This window comes from Staurois parvus, unplaced genomic scaffold (assembly GCF_062004578.1).
Source record: "Staurois parvus isolate SC_StPar_1 unplaced genomic scaffold, SC_StPar_1.0 ptg001477l, whole genome shotgun sequence".
Taxonomy (NCBI): Eukaryota; Metazoa; Chordata; class Amphibia; order Anura; family Ranidae; genus Staurois; species Staurois parvus.
The window spans coordinates 598,505-624,390 of NW_028319273.1; the positions used below are offsets into that span (position 1 = coordinate 598,505).

The 25,886-nt window shown below is 43.3% G+C and overlaps 2 protein-coding genes and 1 pseudogene across 2 annotated transcripts; 2 read left to right on the forward strand and 1 right to left on the reverse strand.

The window, feature by feature from the left end:
• The first annotated feature begins 226 nt into the window (after positions 1-226).
• On the forward strand, positions 227-1,807 carry LOC149435774 (E3 ubiquitin/ISG15 ligase TRIM25-like). The gene has a single exon (XM_089662444.1). It carries the CDS (start codon positions 227-229, stop codon positions 1,805-1,807), a length of 1,581 nt encoding a protein of 526 aa, XP_089518570.1.
• Positions 1,808-3,429: 1,622 nt separating this feature from the next.
• On the reverse strand, positions 3,430-25,721 carry LOC149435775 (ketosamine-3-kinase-like). Its single transcript, XM_089662450.1, has 7 exons — positions 25,077-25,721; positions 20,697-20,908; positions 12,200-12,351; positions 10,830-10,915; positions 7,993-8,069; positions 6,669-6,791; positions 3,430-5,817 (listed from the first exon to the last, which is right to left on the reverse strand). The coding sequence occupies exons 1-7, from the start codon at positions 25,111-25,113 to the stop codon at positions 5,473-5,475; spliced, it is 1,032 nt and encodes a 343-aa protein (XP_089518576.1). The 5' UTR covers positions 25,114-25,721; the 3' UTR covers positions 3,430-5,472.
• LOC149435776 (U2 spliceosomal RNA) lies at positions 21,489-21,606 on the forward strand (annotated as a pseudogene).
• Positions 25,722-25,886: the final 165 nt, after the last annotated feature.

Below are 25,886 nucleotides of genomic sequence, written 5' to 3' on the forward strand. Positions count from 1 at the left end.
TTTGTAAATTAAACTTTTCAGATAAACTTTGTATGATAAACTTAGAAGTCAAACTTTGTAAATTAAACTTTTAAAAGAAATGATACAAATGTGTCAACAGATTCTTTTTTTTTAAGTGTGCATAGGTCACCTGGTTAGAAAAAAAAAAAACACAAACAAATCCAGCCCTCGCTGGTTTTCAAAGCAGCTTTTTAACTGTCGCTTCTTCCGCCTCCTCATCATAACAATGGAGATCACTGGCTTGAGAGACAGACTGAGCTGCTCGATCTGCCTGAACATCTTTAATGTCCCGGTGACACTGAGCTGTGGGCACAACTTCTGCCAGGCATGCATTGCTCAGGCACTGGGGGCACAGGTTGCATCTGGAGTGTATTCCTGTCCAGAGTGCCGAACGTGGTTCCAGGACTGTCCGGTGCTCCAAGCCAACAGTAACCTCCAAAACATAGTGGAGATGTTCTACTCCCAACAGCCAGAAACTGAGAGATTTGCTGTTCTATGCACGTATTGTATAGATTCTCCTGTACCTGCTGTGAAAACATGTCTGCACTGTGAATGCTCTTTGTGCCACGACCACCTGAAAGTTCACAGCAAAGCAAAAGAGCATATCTTAACCGATCCCACCGCCTCCCTGGAGGATCGGAAATGCTTCATCCACAAAAAAAAACTGATGTTTTATTGTTACGATGATGCAAAATGTATCTGTGTCAACTGCTGCCCTGCCAAGAATGTGAAACACAAGGTAGAGCTGATTGATGAGGCATCTGAAAAGAAGAAGGGAAAACTGAAAAAGCTTCTGGACGTACTGGCCTCCAAGGAAGAGACCATTGATGGTCAAATCTGGAATTTTAAGAAAAACGTTAGAGAAAGGGAAGAAAAGGTCAGTGACTTAGCAGACAAGGCAACCGCTCTGTTTAGAAACATCAGGAGGAAACTGGAAAATCTGGAGAAAAGAGTCTTGACTGAGATCTTCAGAGGGGGTGAGGAGTTTTCCCAGTATATCTCTGGTCTGACCAAGAATCTGGAAATCAAGAAGGACGAGCTGTCCATGAGGAGACAGCACATCGAGGAGATGTGCATCATGACCGACCCAATAGCGTTCTTGCAGGATCAGAAGTTGGACTTTTCCATCCCCGAGCAACGGGATAAAAGTTTCCTAAGTGGACACCATAGCCAGCTTCTTGCCACAGGAAACCTGGATGAAGGTCTGATCTTGGAGACCATCCACTTAGGACTTTGTGGCATTGTAAGAGAAATTTCCTCAAGGGTCTCCTTCTTTGAAGCTTCAGACATTTTTCTGGATGTAAACACAGCAGCGCCTAACATGGTCGTGTCACAGGACAGGAAAACCGTTTTGGTGTCCCATACAGACCAGTGTTATCCAGAATCACCACAGAGGTTTGAGGACGGTCAAGTTTTAAGCTGCAGGAGTTTCTCCTCAGGACGGCACTACTTGGTGGTGGAGACCAGTGAACTGGGAGACTGGATGATGGGGCTGGCATATGCCTCCATTGAGAGGCATGGGGACCATTCCTGGCTGGGAGAAAATGCCAAGTCCTGGTGTCTAACTAAATATCAGAATCAGTACTCTGTGATACATGAGGGAGAAGAGTTCCCCATACCCCACCAGAGCCTGGGCCAGAGATTCAGGATCTATCTGGATTACGAAGGTGGGTGGCTGTCCTTTTATGAGCTGGGGGATTCAATGAGACACTTGTACACATTTGCCACCACCTTTACAGAGCCCCTCCATGCTGCATTCGGTGTTCTAGAGGACAAAGATGACTGCTGGCTGAGAATCAGAAGTTAGGACGTTTTGGATGATGGCTACAAAACACAAAAATGACATAACCATAGACAGTACTGGCACTAGCACTTGCATAGACTGCACAGGGACCCTCTGGGACATAAGGACCTATCTGTACTAGATGGGAGTTGGGACCCCTCTCACAGTCACCTAGGCCTGGACACTGACTTCTATCTACCTGTTATTGGATAGACAGTAGTTAAAGGTGGTGGTGGGGCTGGTCTTGCACAGGGGCCCCGTGGGGAACACCTGTTCCAATGAACATTTTATATAATTTTTAGGCACTTGCACCAGCCAGGTGTGGACTGACATGGGGCCCCAGGCAATAGGGGATCATGGGGCCCCTGTGTCTTCGCCCACACTCAAACCACACCCAAAAAAGCCTATGAAAGGTACCAGGGGCATCTCATGGGGCCCCCTACTGACCCCGGGCCCTGGGGCAGTGCCCGAGTGCCCGAATGGTCAGTCCACCCCTGAGTCCAGCCAACGGTATTTCAAATATAAAATGTTAAGCATTTTCTAAATGGGTTCAAACATACTGTATTTGTAATGGCTGACAAAACTAAGATAAGACAAAATAGAGGCATATATAATTTGTATAGAATATAATATGTACTGTAGTAATATAATATTAAAATAATAATCTATATAATAAAATATATTATTTTATTATATATAATACTATATTACATTTACTGTGTATATAATATTTTTTTTGCTCCCTAAATTATACTGAATATACTATATTTATATATACTTTAGTTTCTTAAAATCTATCTTTATATATATATATATATATATATATATATATATATATATATATATAATTATTACAGATATGTAATTTAATATTCTATATATTAAAGTAATATTTGACTGTATTCAGTATATATATAATATAAATATATATATATATATATATATATATATATATATATTATTTTTTATTTTTTTTTATGTCTTCAAATTATATTATTTATATATATATATATATATAATATAATTTGAAGAAATATATATATACATATATATATATATATATATATATATATATATATATATAGTTTATATTATTATATATACAAACAAAAAATAAATAAATATTTATATTCTCTCTCTCTCTGTCTATCTATATATATATAGTTAGGGACTTTCTAATGACCTCATCTTGGAATGTAATGTGGCGGCTCCCTTGGCCTGGGGCTTACGGGTGTATCAAGTGGAAAATAAAGATTTATTTGCATAAATTTCTCGCTGGCAGGTTTGTGCGGTATTATGGTCATTATGGTGTCGGTATTCTGTGTATGCAGATTTCGGTGCAGGTAAAAAAATGCCGACCAACCACCTTACAAATGTCTTGCTTCTGGCATTGTATTCAGATGTTCCTCTTCTCAGTAAAATTTCCTGGGTTATTAAGAAAATTCTATCTCTTTGAATGTGATTCATTTTAATATTTAGAGGTCTACTTCTAGATTTAAGCCACTGCATTCAAGCATATATTTATATATATATTTCAAGCATTTCTTTCTTTTAATTTTGATGATTATGGCTTACAGCTAGTAAAAAGCCAAAATTTAGTATCTCAGAAAATTAGAATATTTCAGAAGACCAATAAATAGAAAACATTTTTTTTGTTTTTTGAAAATTCTCTTTATTGACTTATAAAGTGGAGAATACAAAACAAAGCCTAATGAGCATACCCAGGCTTAATCAAATCACAAATAATAATAAAAAAAAAAAAAAAAAATAGGAAAAATAAAAGAATTTTTAATACAGAAATGTTGGCTTACTGAAAAGTATGTCCATGTCCAGTATAATGTGCGCTCAACACTTGGTCGGGGCTCCTTTTGCACGAATTACTGCATCAGTGCGGTGTGACATGGAGGAGATCAGCCTGTGGCCCTGCTGAGGTGTTCTGGAAGCCCAGGTTGCTTTGATAGTGGCCTCCAGCTCTTCTGCATTGTTGGGTCTGGTGCAGGGGTGGACTGACAACTCATGGAACCCCTGGGCAATAGGGGATGATGGGGCCCCTGTTTCCTAGCCCACACTCAAACCACACCCAAAAAAGCCTATTAAAGGTACCAGGGGCATCTCATGGGGCCCCCTACTGACCCCGGGCCCTCGGGTCTCTCATCTTCCTCTTGACTATGCCCCTCAGATTCTCTATGGGGTTTAGGTCAGCCGAGTTTATTGAGATGCCCCTGTATTTACCATAGTTTATAGACTATACCAGGGGCAGACTGACAACTCATGGGGCCCCCGGGCAAAAGGGGATCATGGGGCCCCTGTGTCCTTGCCCAAACTCAAAAAAGCCTATGAAAAAGGTACCAGGGGCATCTCTTGGGGCCCCCTACTGACCCCGGGCCCTCGGGCAGTCCGCCCCTAGTCTATACCTTTCACACAGACTAAATAATATACACTTTTTTGGGTTATTTTTATCCAAAAAATATAGCAGAATAAATTTTGTCTAAAATTATGAAGAAAGATTAATTAAAATTTTATAACAAAAATTTTATATAGCAAAATTTTCTATCAAAATATACGCAAATAATGTTTTTTTAATTTTCAGTCTTTTTTTTCATTTATATATAAAAAAAAATAAAATAAAACTCAGTGGTAATCAAATACCACCAAATGAAATCTCTATTTGTGTAAAAAAAAAAAAAGATACAAATTTCATCTGCGTACAGTGTTGCATGACTGCGCAATTGTCATTCAAAGTGCAACAGAGCTGAAAATTAGTCTGGACTGGAAGGTGTTGAAAGTTTCCGGACCTCAAGTGGTGAAACTTCAGAATTCATCTCCTGGTCCCTCCAATAATGGATTCATAGCATTGTCATAACGATACAAAGCAAACCTGGCCCAAAACATTCCCAAGGTACCCCGAGTGCTAAAGTGTTGGACCTTGCGGTGCCTGCAGGTACCTGTTTTAGTCTTCAAATCAATCCCTCTATCCCTATGGCTCCCCTTTGGATCTTGGTTTCAGGCTCTATATAAGCCCTTGAATTCTGCCCAAGTCAAGATTAAGCTCCACCCCTGCTTATGTTAAGCTCATGAAGTATGTTCTGCTGGATTGGCCCACATTAAAAGTGGAGCTATGGGCAAACTTTTAAAAAATGGCCTACTGCCTGTAACATTTTATTACCTGTTGGTCCTGCCAGTAGGTCCGGCCTTTTACCACTTCCTTTAATGGGGTGACAATGCTATCTGCTGTAGTGAAATTGCTCAGCACTGTTGTCACCCTGTGGACTGGTTGGTCTTAGATGGACATGTATTTTTGGCCCACTGATTTAACCATCTCCCAAAAGAGTTTCAATCAAAGCATGCCGCTGCTGGAGCTGCCGTTGTGCTTATATCCGCTCTCAAGTTTTCAGTTTTCAAGTCCTCGGTTGGTTTGGTGTCATAGCTGGTCGCATTTGAAGCACCAGAATCCAGATCTACATGGAGGCTTGGATAAAGTCCATTGGGCGAAACGCGTCTTTTTTTAAAAAAAATGCAATCGGTGATGAAACGTGGGGCCGGTGATGAAACGTGGGGCCGGTGATGAAACGTGGGGCCGGTGATGAAACGTGGGGCAGGTGATGAAACGTGGGGCCGGTGATGAAATGTGGGGCAGGTAAGGAAATGTTTTTCTTATTATTTATTGTACAATATTTGTGACGTTGTTTTTACAAAACCTGGAGGAGGCATCTCATGAGGTTCTCAGTGACTCCTCTGAATGCCAATCCAAAGTGGTTCCAATTATTCAAGGAGTGGAAGAGTTGGTACAGCCGATGCCGGACCTCGAAGCCAGGAGCCTGGGGAACTCTCCTGTGATAGGCTGAGTAAAAGTCGTCACACTGAGCCCCAAATATCTCCCCAATAGACAAGTCGCATTCGGAATGACCGTAAAAGGAACCTGGGTCAAAGAGAACCGGTCCATCCTCATCTTCTGCAGTATTGCCTTCCCATAGATCTCCGTGTAGGAGGGACGGGATGATTACCGTGTCTTTAAAGGCATTCTGAACTTTCACCTGAAGAGAGAGAAAATGTTATAGGACAGGAGAGTTATAGAGGAAGGAGCGGAGTCCTCCAGCAGAGCAGAGTATTTCAGGAGAGGAGAGTTATAGAGGAAGGAGCGGAGTCCTCCAGCAGAGCAGAGTATTTCAGGAGAGGAGTTATAGAGGAAGGAGCGGAGTCCTCCAGCAGAGCAGAGTATTTCAGGAGAGGAGAGTTATAGAGGAAGGAGCGGAGTCCTCCAGCAGAGCAGAGTATTTCAGGAGAGGAGTTATAGAGGAAGGAGCGGAGTCCTCCAGCAGAGCAGAGTATTAGAGTATTTCAGGAGAGAAGAGTTATAGAGGAAGGAGCGGAGTCCTCCAGCAGCGCAGAGTATTTCAGGAGAGGAGAGTTATAGAGGAAGGAGCGGAGTCCTCCAGCAGAGCAGAGTATTTCAGGAGAGGAGTTATAGAGGAAGGAGCGGAGTCCTCCAGCAGAGCAGAGTATTTCAGGAGAGGAGAGTTATAGAGGAAGGAGCGGAGTCCTCCAGCAGAGCAGAGTATTTCAGGAGAGGAGAGTTATGGAGGAAGGAGCGGAGTCCTCCAGCAGTGCAGAGTATTAGAATATTTCAGGAGAGGAGAGTTATAGAGGAAGGAGCGGAGTCCTCCAGCAGAGCAGAGTATTTCAGGAGAGGAGAGTTATAGAGGAAGGAGCGGAGTCCTCCAGCAGTGCAGAGTATTTCAGGAGAGGAGTTATAGAGGAAGGAGCGGAGTCCTCCAGCAGAGCAGAGTATTTCAGGAGAGGAGAGTTATGGAGGAAGGAGAGGAGTCCTCCAGCAGCGCAGGGTATTTCAGGAGAGGAGAGTTATTTATCTTTCCTATAAACTGACCTGTAGCTCTGACCAGAGCCCCAGCACTGTTCGGTCACCGTAGTCCTTCTCAATTAAGCTGAGCTGAGGCTGCAGACGTTGAGATGCGAAGAAAGTCGCCCAGTCCTCCTGCCACTCATTGACCTGAGAAGACAACAACGATACAAACAGGAGAGCAATGTGAGGATTTGCATATTTTAGGTACTTGTTTAGGTCTCACTTTGAAGGTTTACAACATCCGTTAGATTTTAAAGCTGAATTCCGGATACACAAATCATTCATTGAATTCTATTCCTCACCGGCCACGAGGGATATAAATCCACTGCCTGCTGACCTGTCAGAAATCCAGTGAGCTCCTAACTTGTTGAGGTGAACTGACTACAGAACACCCCCACCTTTCTTCATACTAGTGATGGGTCGAACACTATTCGGTTCACGGTCGAACATTCAAACCTACTGAAAGTTCGACCGCGAACTTCAAACCGGGACAATTCAGTATGTGGTCAGATCCCGCTCAGCTACTGAAATTCAGCATGAGTTCTATGATGACATCATGCGGTATTGTAGTAGTGATTCTTTAATGTTCCAGCTGTCAGTTGGGTTCCCCGCTGACAGCTGAATGTAAAAACAATTGCCGGCAATTCAAAGATTTAAAAAAAAACCACGTGGGGTCTCTCCCCCCCCCCCCCAATCATACCAAGCCCTTCGGGTCTGGTATGGATTTTGAGGGGAACCCCCCACGCCAAAAATGTAAAAAAAAATGGCGTGTGGGTCCCCCCAAAATCCATACCGGACCCTTATCAGAGCATGCTGGCAGGTCAGGAAAGGGGGGGACGAGCAATCACCGTTCCGTTGATGTCGTTGTCTCCCGTCGTCTGACAGCTGCATCAGGATGACGGTTCCTAAATAGTGTGATGATGTCACAAGGGGGCGGGGCCACCCTGACATCGTCATGCATTGTGATTGGCCAAAGCATTGCACTTGACTTGTGATGATGTCAGGACGCAGTGCATTGTGGGGCGTGGCTAACACACGAATGGCCAATGTTTGACTCAAACATAAAGCCCAACACTACTTCATCCCTACACAATAAGAGGGAGGTGTTCTGTAGTCTAGCTGAGGAGAACTGGGCAGAGCTGACATTACTGATGGAGATTTCAGAGCAAACAGAGGCAAGCCAAATCAACAAGTAAGGACCCGGATTTTTGTCCAAATACATTTTTTGTGCTTTCGGAAAAAGGGTCATGTGATACAAACCGCACCCCTCCCCCAGATCTATATCAGTTCTTTACAGTATATGTAACAAACGTTCCCACGTGTTCTTTGGTATAGTAAAGCCTCTGACCTGCGGAATATATCCACAACAGGTGGTGGTATGGAAGCCGAACCTCTCCACCGGCTGCAGGTCTGCAGAACATTTCCCTGATGGAGAAAAATACAAAAAAAGAAATCAAGATGGAGGAGGGCTCAACGTTGGAGTTTAATCTGCTCAAATGTTGTATTTACCTGCTTCCTCCTTTTCCTCCTCATCAACCAGCTAAACAAAATGAGAAATAAAACCCATTTTCAATACATGCCTTATTTTAGTGACATTAGCACTGGGTCCCTGTGTGTCTCTATGCAATGGAGGCAGATCATGACTAGTGGGAGGGTCTGGCAGAGTGCTGTACATAGCTTCCTAACATCACAGCACCCTGTCTCAGCACTCCTGTTGAGAATCCTCAGCCCCCTTGCAGGCTGTGGGCTGGTTTTGGGAGGAGTTGTGACAATATTAAAATGTCTTGATGGTTTGGTGTCAGTCGGGAAGAGTGGGCGTTCCAAGGCAAGCTGTATTTGCATGGTACCGCCCACATGTGATGCTGGGCATCCATGATTTAAAGAGCTAAAATCCAGTGAAAGAAAGGGGCGGGGCCAGAGACAGTCAGGTTGTGGAGGAAAGGGCTAGATCAGTGGTCGCCAAACTGTGGCCTGGGGGCCAAATTTTGCTCTTGGCTTGCCTTTGTCTGGCCCTTGGAGCACATCCACCAACTGACACCTTTGACGGGGCACTATTCCTCCCACTGACACCATCAATGGGGCATTATTCCTCCCACTGATACCAACGATGGGGCACTATTCCTCCCACTGACACCAATGATGGGGCACTATTCCTCCCACTGACACCAATGATGGGGCACTATTCCTCCCACTGACACCAATGATGGGGCATTATTCCTCCCACTGACACCAATGATGGGGCACTATTCCTCCCACTGACACCAATGATGGGGCACTATTCCTCCCACTGACACCAATGATGGGACGCTATTCCTCCCACTGATACCAATGATTGGGCACTATTCCTCCCACTGACACCAATGATGAGGCACTATTCCTCCCACTGACACCAATGATGAGGCACTATTCCTCCCACTGATACCAATGATGGGGCTGCAGCACTATTCCTCCCACTCACACCATCGATGGGGCATTATTCCTCCCACTGACACCAATGATGGGGCACTATTCCTCCCCATGATACCAATGATGGGGCTGCGGCACTATTCCTCCCATGGACACCAATGATGGGGCATTATTTTTCCCACTGACACCATCAATGGGGCATTATTCCTCCCACTGACACCATCAATGGAGCATTATTCCTTCCATTGACACCAATGATGGGGCACTATGTACTATTCTTCCCACTGACACCAATGATGGGACACTATTCCTCCCACTGACACCATCAATGGAGCATAATTCCTTCCATTGACACCAATGATGGGGCACTATGTACTATTCTTCCCAATGGCACCAATGATGGGGCACTATTCTTCCCACTGACACCAACGATGGGGCACTATTCCTCCCACTGACACCAATAATGGGGCACAATTCTTCCCACTGACACCAACGATGGGGCACTATTCCTCCCACTGACACCAACAATGGGACACTATTCCTCCCACTGACACCAATGATGGGGCACTATTCCTCCCACTGACACCAATGATGGGGCATTATTCCTCCCACTGACACCATCGATGGGGCATTATTCCTCCCACTGAAAGCATCGATGGGGCATTATTCCTCCCACTGACACCAATGATGGGGCACTATTCCTCCCCATGATACCAATGATGGGGCTGCGGCACTATTCCTCCCACGGACACCAATGATGGGGCATTATTCTTCCCACTGACACCATCGATGGGGCATTATTCCTCCCACTGACACCATCAATGGAGCATTATTCCTTCCACTGACACCAATGATGGGGCACTATGTACTATTCCTCCCACGGACACCAATGAAGGGGCACAATTCTTCCCAATGGCACCAATGATGGGGCACTATTCTTCCCACTGACACCAATGATGGGGCACTATTCCTCCTACTGACACCAATGATGGGGCACTATTCCTCCCACTGATACCAATGATGGGGCACTATTCCTCCCACTGACACCAATGATGGGGCATTATTCCTCCCACTGGTACCAATGATGGGACACTATTCCTCCCATTGACACCAATGATGGGGCACTATTCTTCCAATTGATACAAACAATGGGAATGCCTTCCATTCAAACAAATGATGATGCCCATTGATGCCAAAGCATTTTCTACTGCCACTGGTCACAGTCCAGCTCTCCTACCGACAGTAAACTGGCCCTTTGCTTAGAAAGAACCCTGGGCTATATGATGCTGGATGTCTTCCAGCCAGGAAATGAGGTGGAGTCTATCTGTCCTGGGAACACTACCCCTGCTGACTATTTATGGGCTTTCCCTCCACCTACTGGGCACACCTCCCCAGGGATTGGATGGAGTACCATACATTTTCAGGCTTCCTCCCACTATACTTCTAGGATCCTCTAGAAGACAGGGGGAAGCAGCAGGGCAGCAGCCCTAAATAATCAACCCCCAATCCACTGATTACAGAGGGGCCAAACTGATTACAGAGGGGCCAAACTGATTACAGAGGAGCCAAACTGATTACAGAGGGGCCAGACTGATTACAGAGGAGCCAAACTGATTACAGAGGGGCCAGACTGATTACAGAGGGGCCAGACTGATTACAGAGGAGCCAAACTAAATGTAGCCAACAGCCTGCCCCAAACTAGGAGGGGGTTACAATACGGGAAACTCAGATTTGGCAGGAGTAGAAAAGGAAATTGATGCTTTGATGAAACCTTCTTACCGATTGTCCCCCGCTGCGCCGTCTTCAGCAATCTCTGGTTGTGAAGGTGCAAATCTGCCAACTGCTCCCCCAGCTTCTCAGCAAATCTAAGACAGGGAAAAAGGAAAAAAAATCAGCAATTTACATCATCCTTAAGATTCCATTTACACTTGTGGGACAAGTCGCATCCCATGTTTCCCAATGAGTACCATTCGAATCCGTGCCACTTCAGCGGCTTGAAAATTGTTCCTGCACTACTTTGGTATGACTTTCAATGCTACTTTAGTCCAGTGAATGGAACGTCGGATCAAAGTCGCATCACTATATCCCCTCGCCCCAAAGTCGCACCACAAGTCTCCCCAAAGTCACACCACAAGTCACCCCAAAGTCACACCACAAGTCTCCGCAAAGTCGCACCACAAGTCGCCCCAAAGTCGCACCACAAGTCGCCCCAAAGTCGCATAGAACTTTGGAGACCCACTAATGTGAATAATAAATGGTTTCTGAGGCTCATGCATGTGGTCACCAGCAGCACACTTCTTGTTTAAGCACTTCCCGTCTGGACGCTGTATAAAAACGGCCAGACGGCGGAAGTGCAGGGACGGGTTGCCGTTCATAAACAATGCCCGCCATTTTGGATTGGGCGCGCTCCCTGGGAGCGCATGGCACTGCGACATATATATACTGCATGTTGAAATGCGTTTTGAAATATTTTTCAATCATTTTTCAATCATTTCAAATATACTGTATGTCTTAAAAAACTACAAATCTACATTTTTGGAATGCATTTACACATATATGTAAAAATAGATGTTAAAATGACTTTTTTATATGTTAAAAAAAATCTGAAGATTATATTTAAAAAATATATATTTTTAAAAATAGTTTTCATATATTTTGTAATATATAAAAAAAAGAATTTCATCATGTGTGTATATGTATGTATGTATATATATACATATATATATATATATATATACTGTATATACATATACACACATGATGAAATTCTTTTTTTTATATATTACAAAATATAGGAAAACTATTTTTAAAAATATATATTTTTTAAATATAATCTTCAGATTTTTTTTAACATATAAAAAAGTCATTTTAACATCTATTTTTACATATATGTGTAACTGCATTCCAAAAATGTAGATTTGTATTTTTAAAGACATACAGTATATTTGAAATGTATTTTTAATAATATTCTTCATATATTTTGTAATAAAAACACATTTCAACATGCAGTATATATATATTTCAAAATATATATTTTTATATATATATATATATATATATTTTGAAATATATTGAATATGGCCAAAATTATAGTATTTCAAATATATTTTTCTTCCATGTGGGTCATCATTAGACGATGCAATGCTTACTGGCTTATCGGTTTCATCTCCATGTGTTTCATAACGAGGAGAGCGCCCCCTGCTGGGAGCTCTGTTAAAGCCACGGGTTCAGGCACTCGCACAGTGCATGTTTTCCGGATCTCCTCCAAGCTTGCCACTTCCCCGCTGAACATAGTTTTGGCCTGAAAAAGTAAAAACAGAGAAAATAACAGTGTGTCTATAAAGAACCTCTGCTATTTGAAACATAAAAACTGCAGCTTACTAAAAAAAAGTGCTCTATCCGCCCTTTCTAATAAATCCCTATGAACAGGGGCAGCAAAACGGCTAAGTGGTTAGCACTTCTACCCTTGAGGAGTATCTCACCAAAACTGAAATTTCTATTGCAAGGGGGGGGGTGCCTGAAATTTGACTTTTACCTTCTGGTTAAATCACATAAGCAGGAAAGGACACTTGTGGGTGCGTTCTGTTCCCCCCATGGTTCCTCCGGGTTGTCATAATGCATTGAGTTTTGCCGAAAATTACAGCTGCTGCAGCCTGAAGAGGTGATTTTTAGTTGCATCAAATATGCTATATTATTATTTCTGTATTTCATTTTGTTATTTATTTTTCTACAGAAGTGGAGCCGCCCTTTAACCTCCTCCCACCCCACCATATAAGGAAATGACGGGAGGGCGGCGGTTCTCTCGTTCTGGGAGGACGTCATATGACGTCCTCCTATTCCAGCTGCGCATGCGCGCCCCTGAGTTGCGCACATCACAGCGATTGGTGGTGCACTGTGTCCCTGGGACACAGCGGATTACTGATCGCAGTAAAGAACCAATGGCGTAGGCTCTGTCATGTGATCAGTAGGCTCTGTGATGTGTCCAATCACAGCTGATCACATATAAATTAGAAATGCTGGTTATCAGCAGTCCTCTCCTCTCGCTGACAGCTCGTGAATAGAGGAGAGCCGGTAAGCGGCATTCCTCAGAGGGGACATCTACACTGATCATCAGGGCACTGATCATCAGTGTAGTCCCATCTGTGCCACCTGTCATTGCCCATCAATGCCATCTGTCAGTGCCCATTAATGCCAGATATCAGTGCCCATCAGTGCCCATCAATGCCACCTGTCAGTGCCCATTAATGTCAGATATCAGTGCCCATCAGTGCCCATCAATGCCACCTGTCAATGCCCATTAATGCCAGATATCAGTGTCCATCAGTGCCTATCAATGCCACCTGTCAGTGCCCATTAATGCCAGATATCAGTTCCCATCAGTGCCCATCAATGCCACCTGTCAGTGCCCATTATTGCCAGATATCAGTGCCCATCAGTGCACACCAATGCCACATATCAGTGTCCATCAGAGCTGCCTTTCAATGCCAACCATCAGTGCCAGTCAGTACCACCTATCAGTGCCCATCAGTGCTGCCTAACAGTTCCAATCAGTGCTGCCTAACAGTTCCAATTAGTGCCGCCTATCAGTGCCATATATTTGTGCTGCCTTTTGGTGCCCATCAGTGATGCCTGTCAATGCCCATCAGTACCTCTTCATCAGTGACGCCTATCAGTGCCATATATGAGTGCTGCATTTCGGTGCCCATCAGTGATGCCTGTCAATGCCCATCAGTACCTCCTCAACAGTGCCGCCTCTCAGTGCCTATCAGTGCAGCCTATCAGTGCCCATCACTGCAGCCTCATCAGCGCACATCAGTGAAAATTACTTATTTACAACATTTTATAACAGAAACTAATAAAAAAAAGGTTTTTTTTCAAAATTTTCAGTCTTTTTTAGTTTGTTTAGCAAACAATAAAAACCCCAAGGTGATTAAATACCACCAAAGGAAAGCTCTATCTGTCTCAAAAAAATGCTAAAAATGTTGTTTGGGTACAGTGTTGCATGACTGCTCAATTGTCATTCAAAGTGCAACAGCGCTGAAAGCTGGAGATTGGATTGGGCAGGAAGGGGGTGAAAGCACCTGGAAGGCAAGGGGGTTAAATAAAGGGCTGTAAAAATCACTAAATATAACCAGTTAGCATTTTTATTTTCTTTCTTAGCAACAGGAGAGACAGATTATTATCCAGTAGTGAACATCCTCATCAAATATGCGGTACCATGCAAACGTTTTAGGCAGGTGTGAAGAAATGCTGTGAAGTAAGAGTGCTTTCAAAAATATATCGTTTTATTGTTTATTTTTATCAATTTACAAAATTTACAGAATTCAAAGAGAGCAAACAGAAGAAAAATCTAAATCAAATCAATATTTGGTGTGATCACCCTCTGGCTTCAAACCGGCATCAATTCTAAAGGTGGGAACACACGATTAGAAAATCGACCGATCGGTCATCCGATGACCGGGAGGCATTCATTCGTTGGAATCGAGGCCCACATTAACCACTTCCATACCGGGCACTTTTACCCCCTTCCTGCCCAGGCCAATTTTCAGGTTTCAGCGCTCTCACACTTTGAATGACAATTGCGCGGTCATGCAACATTGTACCCAAACTAAAATTTTATCATTTTCTTCACACAACTAGTGTTTTCTTTTGGTGGTATTTAATCACCGCCGGGGTTTTTATTGTTTGCTAAATTAACAAAAAAAGACAGAAAATTTTGAAAAAAAACAAATTTTTTTTGTTTCTGTTATAAAAGTTTACAAATAAATAATTGTTCTTCATAAATTTAGGCCAAAATGTATTCTGCTACATGTCTTTGGTGAAAATAACCTAAATTAGGATGTATTATTTAGACTGTAGGGAAGTTATAGAGTTCACAAACTATGGGATATATCTGAAAATCGATTAATCCTGAAGTACTGACAGCCAATCTCATTTCTTGAGGTCCAAGAATGTCAGGACAGTACAGATATCCCCCAAATGTCAGAACAGTACAGATATCCCCCAAATGTCAGAACAGTACAGATATCCCCCAAATGTCAGGACAGGACAGATATCCCCCAAATGTCAGAACAGGACAGATATCCCCCAAATGTCAGAACAGTACAGATATCCCCCAAATGTCAGAACAGTACAGATATCCCCCAAATGTCAGGACAGGACAGATATCCCCCAAATGTCAGAACAGGACAGATATCCCCCAAATGTCAGAACAGTACAGATATCCCCCAAATGTCAGAACAGTACAAATATCCCCCAAATGTCAGAACAGTACAGATATCCCCCAAATGTCAGGACAGTACAGATATCACCCAAATGTCAGGACAGTACAGATATCCCTCCAAACGTCAGGACAGGACAGATATCCCCCGAATGTCAGAACAGTACAGATATCCCCCCAAATGTCAGGACAGTACAGATATCCCCCAAATGTCAGGACAGTACAGATATCCCTCCAAACGTCAGGACATGACAGATATCCCCCAAATGTCAGAACAGTACAGATATCCCCCCAAATGTCAGGACAGTACAGATATCCCCCAAATGTCAGGACAGTACAGATATCCCTCCAAACGTCAGGACAGGACAGATATCCCCCGAATGTCAGAACAGGACAGATATCCCCCAAATGTCAGGACAGGACAGATATCCCCCAAATGTCAGGACAGGACAGATATCCCCCAAATGTCAGAACAGGACAGATATCCCCCAAATGTCAGGACAGGACAGATATCCCCCAAATGTCAGAACAGGACAGATATCCCCCAAATGTCAGAAAAGGACAAATATCCCCCAAATGTCAGGACAGTACAGATATCCCCCAAATGTCAGGACAGTATAGATATCCTCCAAACGTCAGGACAGGACAGATATCCCCCAAATGTCAGGACAGTACAGATATCCTCCAAATGTCAGAACAGGACAGATATCCCCCAAATGTCAGAACAGGACAGATATCCTCCAAATGTCAGAACAGGACAGATATCCTCCAAATGTCAGGACAGGACAGATATCCCCCAAATGTCAGAACAGTACAGATATCCTCCAAATTTCAGGACAGTACAGATATCCCCCCAAATGTCAGAACAGTACAGATATCCCCCCAAATGTCAGAACAGGACAGGTATCCCCCCAAATGTCAGAACAGTACAGATATCCCCCAAATGTCAGGACAGTACAGATATCCCCCAAATGTCAGGACAGTACAGATATCCCCCAAATGTCAGAACAGGACAGATATCCCCCCCAAATGTCAGAACGGTACAGATATCCCGCCAAATGTCAGAACGGTACAGATATCCCCCAAATGTCAGTTTACAGCTGCATTTCTGAAATTGGAGTTGTAGATTTGGTCAGGATCAATGGTGTCCTCAATGCTGAGAAATACAGGCAGATACTTATACATCATGTCATACCATCAAAGAGGGGTGTGATTGGCCCCAAACATATTCTGCAGAACAACGACCCCAAACAGACAGCCAATGCCATTAAGAACTATCTTCAGTGTAAACAAGGTGACCTGAAAGTGATGGTTTGGCCCCCACAGAGTCCATGGAGTCTGTCTGGGATGACATGAAGATACAGAAGGATGTGAGGCAGTCTACATCCACAGGAGATCTGGGCTTAGTTATCCAAGATGTTTGGAACAACCTACCTGCCGAGTTCCTTCAAAACTCAAAGGGCAGTCAAAAGGCAAAGGGCAGTCACGATAAATATTAATTTGATTTGAATTTTTATTCTGTTCATTTACTTTCCATTTTGCTAATTGATAAAATTAAACTATGAACACTATGAGCATTCTTCATTTATAGCATTTTGCACACCTGTCTAAAACATTTGCATATGTCAGTGTATGTCAGAAGCCATCTCTTCTACCAGAACAGGAGCAGTGCAGGGAACCTCAATTTGCCTGATGGAAGTTATATTGTTTCTTCTCAAATCTATTCAGCTATGACAGACTAAGAAGAATTACATAGTTACATAGTTAGTCTGGCTGAAAAAACACAAAAGTCCATCCAGTTCAACCATTTAAAAAAAAAAAGGTTATAATCCTACACCCACAGTTGACCCAGAGGAAGGCAAAAAAACCCCAGCAAAGCATGATCCAATTTGCTCCTGCAGGGAAAAAAATTCCTTCCTGATCCCCCGAGAGGCAATCGGATATTCCCTGGATTAACTTTACCTATAAATGTTATATCCAGTTATATTCTGTGTATCCAAGAAAGAATCCAGGACTTTTTTTGAACCAATCCACTGAGCTGGCCACAACCAACTCTTGAGGGAGTCTATTCCACATTTTCACAGCTCTTACTGTGAAGAAACCTTTCCATGTTTGGAGATTAAATTTCTTTTCCTCCAGACGTAAAGAGCGCCCCCTTGTCCCCTGTGATGACCTCAGGGGGAATAACTCTACACCGAGTTCACTATATGAACCACTGATGTATTTATACATGGAGATCATATCCCCCCTTATGTATTATACATGGAGATCATATCCCCCTTATGTATTATACATGGAGATCATATCCCCCCTTATGTATTATACATGGAGATCATACCCCCCCTTGTGTATTATACATGGAGATCATATCCCCCCTTATGTATTATACATGGAGATCATATCCCCCTTATGTATTATACATGGAGATCATATCCCCCCTTATGTATTATACATGGAGATCATATCCCCCCTTATGTATTATACATGAAGATCATATCCCCCTTATGTATTATACATGGAGATCATATCCCCCCTTGTGTATTATACATGGAGATCATATCCCCCCTTATGTATTATACATGGTGATCATATCCTCCCTTATGTATTATACATGGTGATCATATCCCCCCTTATGTATTATACATGGAGATCATATCCCCCCCTTATGTATTATACATGGAGATCATATCCCCCCCTTATGTATTATACATGGTGATCATATCCCCCCTTATGTATTATACATGGAGATCATATCCCCCCCTTATGTATTATACATGGTGATCATATCCCCCCTTATTTATTATACATGGTGATCATATCCCCCCCTTATGTATTATACATGGAGATCATATCCCCCCCCCCCTTATGTATTATACATGGTGATCATATCCCCCCTTATGTATTATACATGGTGATCATATCCCCCCTTATGTATTATACATGGAGATCATATCCCCCCTTATGTATTATACATGGAGATCATATCCCCCCTTATGTATTATACATGAAGATCATATCCCCCCTTATGTATTATACATGGAGACCATACCCCCCCTTATGTATTATACATGGAGATCATATCCCCCCTTATGTATTATACATGGAGATCATATCCCCCCTCATGTATTATACATGGAGATCGCATCCCCCCTTATGTATTATACATGGAGATCATATCCCCCCCTTATGTATTATACATGGAGATCATATCCCCCCTTATGTATTATACATGGAGATCATATCCCCACCCCCTTATGTATTATACATGGAGATCATATCCCCCCTTATGTATTATACATGGAGATCATATCCCCCCTTATGTATTATACATGGTGATCATATCCCCCCCTTATGTATTATACATGGAGATCATATCCCCCCCTTATGTATTATACATGGAGATCATATCCCCCCTTATGTGTTATACATGGAGATCATATCCCCCCCTTATGTATTATACATGGAGATCATATCCCCCCTTATGTATTATACATGGAGACCATACCCCCCCCCCCCCCCCCCTTATGTACTATACATGTAGATCATATCCCCCCTTATGTATTATACATGTAGATCATATCCCCCCTTATGTGTTATACATGTAGATCATATCCCCCCTTATGTATTATACATGTAGATCATATCCCCCCCTTACGTATTGTACATGGAGATCATATCCCCCCTTATGTATTATACATGGAGATCATATCCCCCCTTATGTATTATACATGGAGATCATATCCCCCTTATGTATTATACATGGTGATCATATCCCCTCTTATGTATTATACATGGAGATCATATCCCCCTTATGTATTATACATGGAGATCATATCCCCCCTTATGTATTATACATGGAGATCATATCCCCCCTTATGTATTATACATGGAGATCATATCCCCCCTTATGTATTATACATGGAGATCATATTCCCCCCCCCCTTATGTGTTATACATGGAGATCATATCCCCCCTTATGTATTATACATGGAGATCATATCCCCCCTTATGTATTACACATGGAGATCATATCCCCCCTTATGTGTTATACATGGAGATCATATCCCCCCTTATGTGTTATACATGTAGATCATATCCCCCCTTATGTATTATACATGGAGATTATATCCCCCCTTATGTATTATACATGGAGATCATATCCCCCCTTATGTGTTATACATGGTGATCATATCCCCCTTATGTATTATACATGGTGATCATATCCCCCCTTATGTATTATACATGGAGATCATATCCCCCCTTATGTATTATACATGGTGATCATATTCCCCCTTATGTGTTATACATGTAGAGCATATCCCCTCTTATGTATTATACATGGAGATCATATCCCCCTTATGTATTATACATGTAGATCATATCCCCCCTTATGTATTATACATGTAGATCATATCCCCCCTTATGTATTATACACGGTGATCATATCCCCCCTTATGTATTATACATGGAGATCATATCCCCCTTATGTATTATACATGGAGATCATATCCCCCCCTTATGTATTATACATGGAGATCATACCCCCCTTATGTATTATACATGGAGATCATATCCCCCCTTATGTATTATACATGGAGATCATATCCCCCCCTTATGTATTATACATGGAGATCATATCCCCCTTATGTATTGTACATGGAGATCATATCCCCCCTTATGTATTACACATGGAGATCATATCCCCCCCTTATGTATTATACATGGAGATCATATCCCCCTTATGTATTATACATGGAGATCATATCCCCCCTTATGTATTATACATGGAGATCATATCCCCCCTTATGTATTATACATGGATATCATATCCCCCCTTATGTATTTATACATGGTGATCATATCCCCCCCTTATGTATTATACATGGAGATCATATCCCCCTTATGTATTGTACATGGAGATCATATCCCCCCTTATGTATTACACATGGAGATCATATCCCCCCCTTATGTATTATACATGGAGATCATATCCCCCTTATGTATTATACATGGAGATCATATCCCCCCTTATGTATTATACATGGAGATCATATCCCCCCTTATGTATTATACATGGATATCATATCCCCCTTATGTATTATACATGGAGATCATATCCCCCCTTATGTATTATACATGGAGATCATATCCCCCCTTATGTATTATACATGGAGATCATACCCCCCTTAATCTCCTCTTCTCAGTAGAGAATAAATTCAGTCCCTCTAATCTTTCCTCATAGCTGATCTCCTCTATGCCTCTTATCAGTTTGGTTGCCCTTCTCTGTACTTTCTCCAGTTCCCCAATGTTCTTTTTGTGAATTGGTGCCCAAAACTGAACTGCAGAATTGAACTGGTATGCTCATATATATAAGCACAAATCACCAAAGAGGAATGAATTAAAATATATAGAGACAAAATTATAACCTGCGTTCCACAGTTTATCTTCACAAATATCCTCCCGTGATCCGTATCGAAGTTCTGGGTTTGGCTTATACACCCTCCTAGGACGTGTCCCCGGGGGCTGACCTCCGAGGTTCTCAGAACCTTCTTCAGCTGTTCCTCTACTTCTTTGAACCTCTCAGCCCCTCCATTCAGTATAAACATTTCTGGAGATGGCGTCTGGTCATTCTGGCATCCTGTAGCAAACAGATCCATTTCTCACTCCAAAAATACATTCAAGACTTACTGGCACAACTCTTAGTGCAATGTAGTTTGTGTCTAGCAACCTGGAGACTGACAGGGGAAATACATGGAGGTTCATTGTTACGTCCATTGTGTTTGCCTACCAATGATAAGGTAGTGTTGAGCTTACAGAAAGAGAAACTGAAGGCAGAGAGGTTCATATATTGGAAGATGGATGGAAAGCTGATAAATAACAGAAGAGGAATAGAAAAAGATTGGAATTGTTTTGAGGGATACCAGGCATCCAACACTGCTGGTACTATGTACTTACTTATTGACTTGGGGGGGAGCACCCCCTCATTGTTATTAGAGGTATCTAGATTCCGATATGCCCCTTGTCCACAGACCCTCACAACCACTGGGACAAGGTTGTGGGAAAGAGGACCTTGCCCTCATCAACACAGGTACAAGATTCCCCCCATGTTGAGAGAAGGTGGCCAGATATACTGTACAGTACTTGAGGAGGTGGCCACTTTCTTAGCAACCACTGGCAGCAAGGAAGAACTTGTGTGTAGTAGTGATTTGGAAACATTGATTGCTTCTCGGCCTTTTGTCTAAGATCAAGTGTAGTATCTGTTCTTATCAGTGTCCAGCAGGGGTGCTCCACGGCCATTCTAGCTTTGCGGGGATGGCTGGTTGTATAGTACCCCTGCTGGAATGATGGGGGTCTGGATGGCTAGTACTGGCTGGAACAGAAAGCGTGGCGCCAAAGAGTAGTAGCTGGGGCCCGTGAGTAATTCTCCCGGGAAGACCAGAAGGACCCAGTTCCTCCTGATTTGAGTGGATCTACCTTGTCTGGCCAGGGGTCGGGAAGGCAGAAAGTCCGCAAACCAGTGCCCCCTGAGTAGTCACCTCAGGGGTGCCCTTAGTAACACCTGGGTGTGGGACCCCACAGTGTGAAAATGGCACATGGTCACTGCGTTTACCACTTTTCCTGCACAGTGCCCTCAGGACCAGGCCTTCTGGCTAAGTTCAGGGCAATTTTTGCTACAGGCCTCAGGGCCTGGTCTGTGCACTATTTGGCACGACCACTTTTTTATTTTTTATTTATTTAATTTATTCACCTCCCACGTTTTGTCACTTTTTCTTACTTATGTGTGTGTTTTCTCACAGGATGGAGGGTGTGGGTCCTCGGGCCTGCTCTGAAGTCTAGGGGGAGGATGTGTGGCCTTTTGGTTCCTTCCTCCCCTGTCCCTAGGGGGTTTTCTCTTCGGGAGAGCCCCCTGACCAAGTACTGGGTGGCTGGCTTCGGCTGGCCACAAGGAACGGTGGTCCGCCAGGCCTTTTGGCCAGGAGGACCAAATGGGAACCTCGTCCCTGTCAAGAGCTTCATGCCCCGGGGGATCAGGGTAGTGGCCCATCCCCTTCGGGGGAAGGACAAAGCAAACCCCTAAGTGCACTTTTTCGTGTGGTATTTTACACTTGCACTTTTTTTGTGATTCACTTACGGGTTTTTCGTTATCTGCACGTTTGCGGACTTAAAAAAAAAAAAGTGGTGGAAACATTGCAACTATACATGGTGTTTGGCTCCCAATGAAGAAGTAAAAAATTTGATGTTCACCAGAACAGCCGAAGTTCAGTTCAAACTTGTGTTTGGACCAAACTTTAAACTCATTCCTGATTTAAAAGTGTATTCAAAGCCCACTTTTTTTTTTAATACTGAAGGAGATGGACAGAAAGGTATGGAGAAGTCTGGGGCCTTAATAGACTAGGAGCATCTCTGGGCACAGAGTTTAAAATGCTGAAGAGGCTGATAGGACACCATGATGACCACTTCGGATCAAATCTAAGACTTATACAATCTTTTTTTTAACTGAGCTTGATTTAAGAATTTGAACAAAGAATGAATTGGTCTAAAAACTGCAATGTCACATTATAATGGCTAAATAATTATTAGATGGATTGAAAAATGGTATAATGCAAAGAATGTATCATCTCCATATCTCAACAGAGACCCAGAAGACTCAATAGAAGACCAGGGACTCTTAGTAGAAGACCCGGAACACTCAGTAGAAGACTCAGGTCACTTGGTAGAAGTCCCTGGACACTCAGTTGAAGAACCTAGTCACTAGGTAGAAGATCCTGGGATAACCTGGATGCTCAATAGAAGAACCTGGACGCTCGGTAGAAGACCCATGATCCTTGGTAGAAGACCATTGTCACTCAGTAAGAGAACTCGATAGGAGACCTAGGACACTTGGTAAAAGACCCAGGTAACTTAGTAGAAGACCTTAATAACTCAGTAGAAGACCCCGGAGACTGAGTAGAACACTCAGGGATACAACAGAGGACACTTGGTAGGTAACCCAGGTCACTCAGTAGAAGACAATGGGACTCAGTAGGAGACACAGGACACTCAGTAGAAGACCCAAGACAGTCAGTAGAAGATCCTGTTCACTTAGTAGAATACCTGCAGCATTCAGTTGAAGAAATGCGGTACATTCCCTAGGTGCTAGAGTCTAGAGAAGCCTCTGGGGGAAAGGAGCGAGAGAAAGGAGGCAAGGGAAAGAGAGGCAGAAGAGAGAGACACAGAGATGGAGAAATAAAGGAAGGAGAGAGAAAAAGAAAGAAGGAGAATAGAGGGAAAGACAGGAAGTGGGACAGAGAGAAGGAAGGAGAGAGGGATTAAGAGATGAATTCTTTGGTGTAGAAAGCATTGAGAAGGTCAGAGGAAAACCTGTCTGGCCAGAAGGATTACTGACCTGTCACCACAATAGGACTGTGAGAACTAGGCTGGCCATATACGCGTAGATTTTTGGACGAGAATATTCATAAGAAAAGTCATATGAAAATTCTTTGCACATTCGATGAATGCACGAATGCAGTTCGAAAATTGTCTTTTGCTTTTAAAATGAATGTAATTTTTGAATGATAACTACAGACACTGGCCGAAACTTGGTTTGATTGAGAGAGGTTTTCCTTCCTCCCTTTTCGAATTTTCCTGTCACTGCTGTTGAAAAGCGAACATCGATTTGACCCCACTAACGATTAGAAAATCAAACAAATATCCTCGAAACGAAAATTCTCGAACAAAAATGTATACGTGTATGGACAGCTTTAGGACGGGTTTGTCTTTTCTGAACTCCTAAGAAAGCTGCCTTGTGGTCTGTATCTTCAAATCTTTGAGAAATTAGGTTTCATCTAAGGATTAAAGTATTAGAACTGTTGTCAGGTTTTTATTGCTGTCCGTGTCCCCACTGGGGAGATTTACCCTCTCTCTATGATGGGAAATCTTAAATTTATATTTGTCACCAGGACCAGTGGTGTATTTAGGTTTTGTACTGCCCTAGGCAACACAAAAATTGTCTGCCTCCACGGACACCAACCAACACCATCCCCCCTTCCATGGAGAGAGCCTGACATTGACCAACAACAACCCTTCCCCCCACCTGGGAGAGCCGTCCACTACCCCCCGCGATAGAGAGGCACCCATCTTCACAGCTCCGGACATCCCCAAGAACAGGGGCGGACTGACCATTTGGAAACTCGGGCACTACCCGAGGGCCCGGGGTCAGTAGGGGGCCCCATGAGATGCCCCTGGTACGTTTTTCATAGGCTTTTTTGGGTTTGGGCAAGGATAAAGGGGCCCCATGATCCCCTATTGCCCAGGGGCCCCATGAGTTGTCAGTCCGCCCCTGCCCAAGAATGAAAGTCAGGCTCTAAATACACCATCAAGCAGCCTGCAGATGCCACCTGCTTCCCATGGCACGCATGTCCCTTCTTCCATCTCTTCTTCTGGGGGGAGGTGCTGCCCCCCTGAAAAATGCCACCCTGGGCAAGTGCCTTGTTTGCCTTGTGGTAAATACACCCCTGACCAGGACAGGAGGTGAGGGTAGCCTTCCAATGGGGACACCGTGTTCCAGAGGCAGCTAAGATTGGAGTTCCCTCTCACTTTGGAGAGATCGCCTGTTATGAATACAAGACAGGAAATGAGGGGGAAATCCTCTATAATGGGACGCACACAAGAAGAAAAAGTTGTGACCGGGTTCTAGCCCTTCCCATCTTTATTCAAAGCAACAAAGAAGGATTGGGCTATTGATATATTTTAATTAGAGGAACGCTGGAACATGCAACCTGCAAAAAACCTCCAAAGCAGTGAAAACTTTTTAAAGCACACCTTACCCGGTATCCACTGAACAAGGAACTGTCTGCTGTCCATCACCAGGTCCCTTGTATGTTGTAGTTGCTCTTATCTTCTCCTTTCATACTTTTTCCTCCACTGCCCAAAGGCGTAATTGTCTTTCTGGATTGGTGTCCTCATGATAAACAATACAGGAGGAGATATCAGTTTACAAATCTAGTACAGATTAACAGGGCAAATGATTATGTGCTAACCGAGTCTGAATGTCCTACAAAGCACATGAAGGAACTTGTCCTGAAACACAATGGAAGGCTGGACTGGGCGGAAAATGGGTCAAGCATGTGATTGCGTCATAGTAATGCACTTTGTGTGTGTTTTTCTTCCAGGTACTCATAGACATGAAGAATGCTAATGAGTCAAAGTTATAAGTCCTGCAGGGCAAATGGTAAAGATCTGTTTTACTTCTGCTGCAAGTTATGTTCAGGCTTTCCATAGACATAAGAGGGCAGTTGGGTATGGAGTCATTATCCAGCCTGTGTCAAAGATAACATAAATGTTCTACGCGGCCCAATCTATGTATTTATATGTATGACAAGTGGTGGGAAAGTAGCTGTCAAATGCTGTGAAAGCTGCTTTACTTGGGGGAAAGAACATGGACTGGATCAAGTTTTCTTAGGTATTCAATCAAAAACGGATCTACCTTGGTCTGGCCTGGGGCTGGGGACGCAAAAAGTCCGCAAACTCAGTGCCCCCTGGGGAAGACGCTCTCAGGGGTGTCACTAGTAACACTTGGGTGTGGGACCCCACGGTGTGAAAATGACACATGGCCACTGTTTTTCACTTCTTTTTGC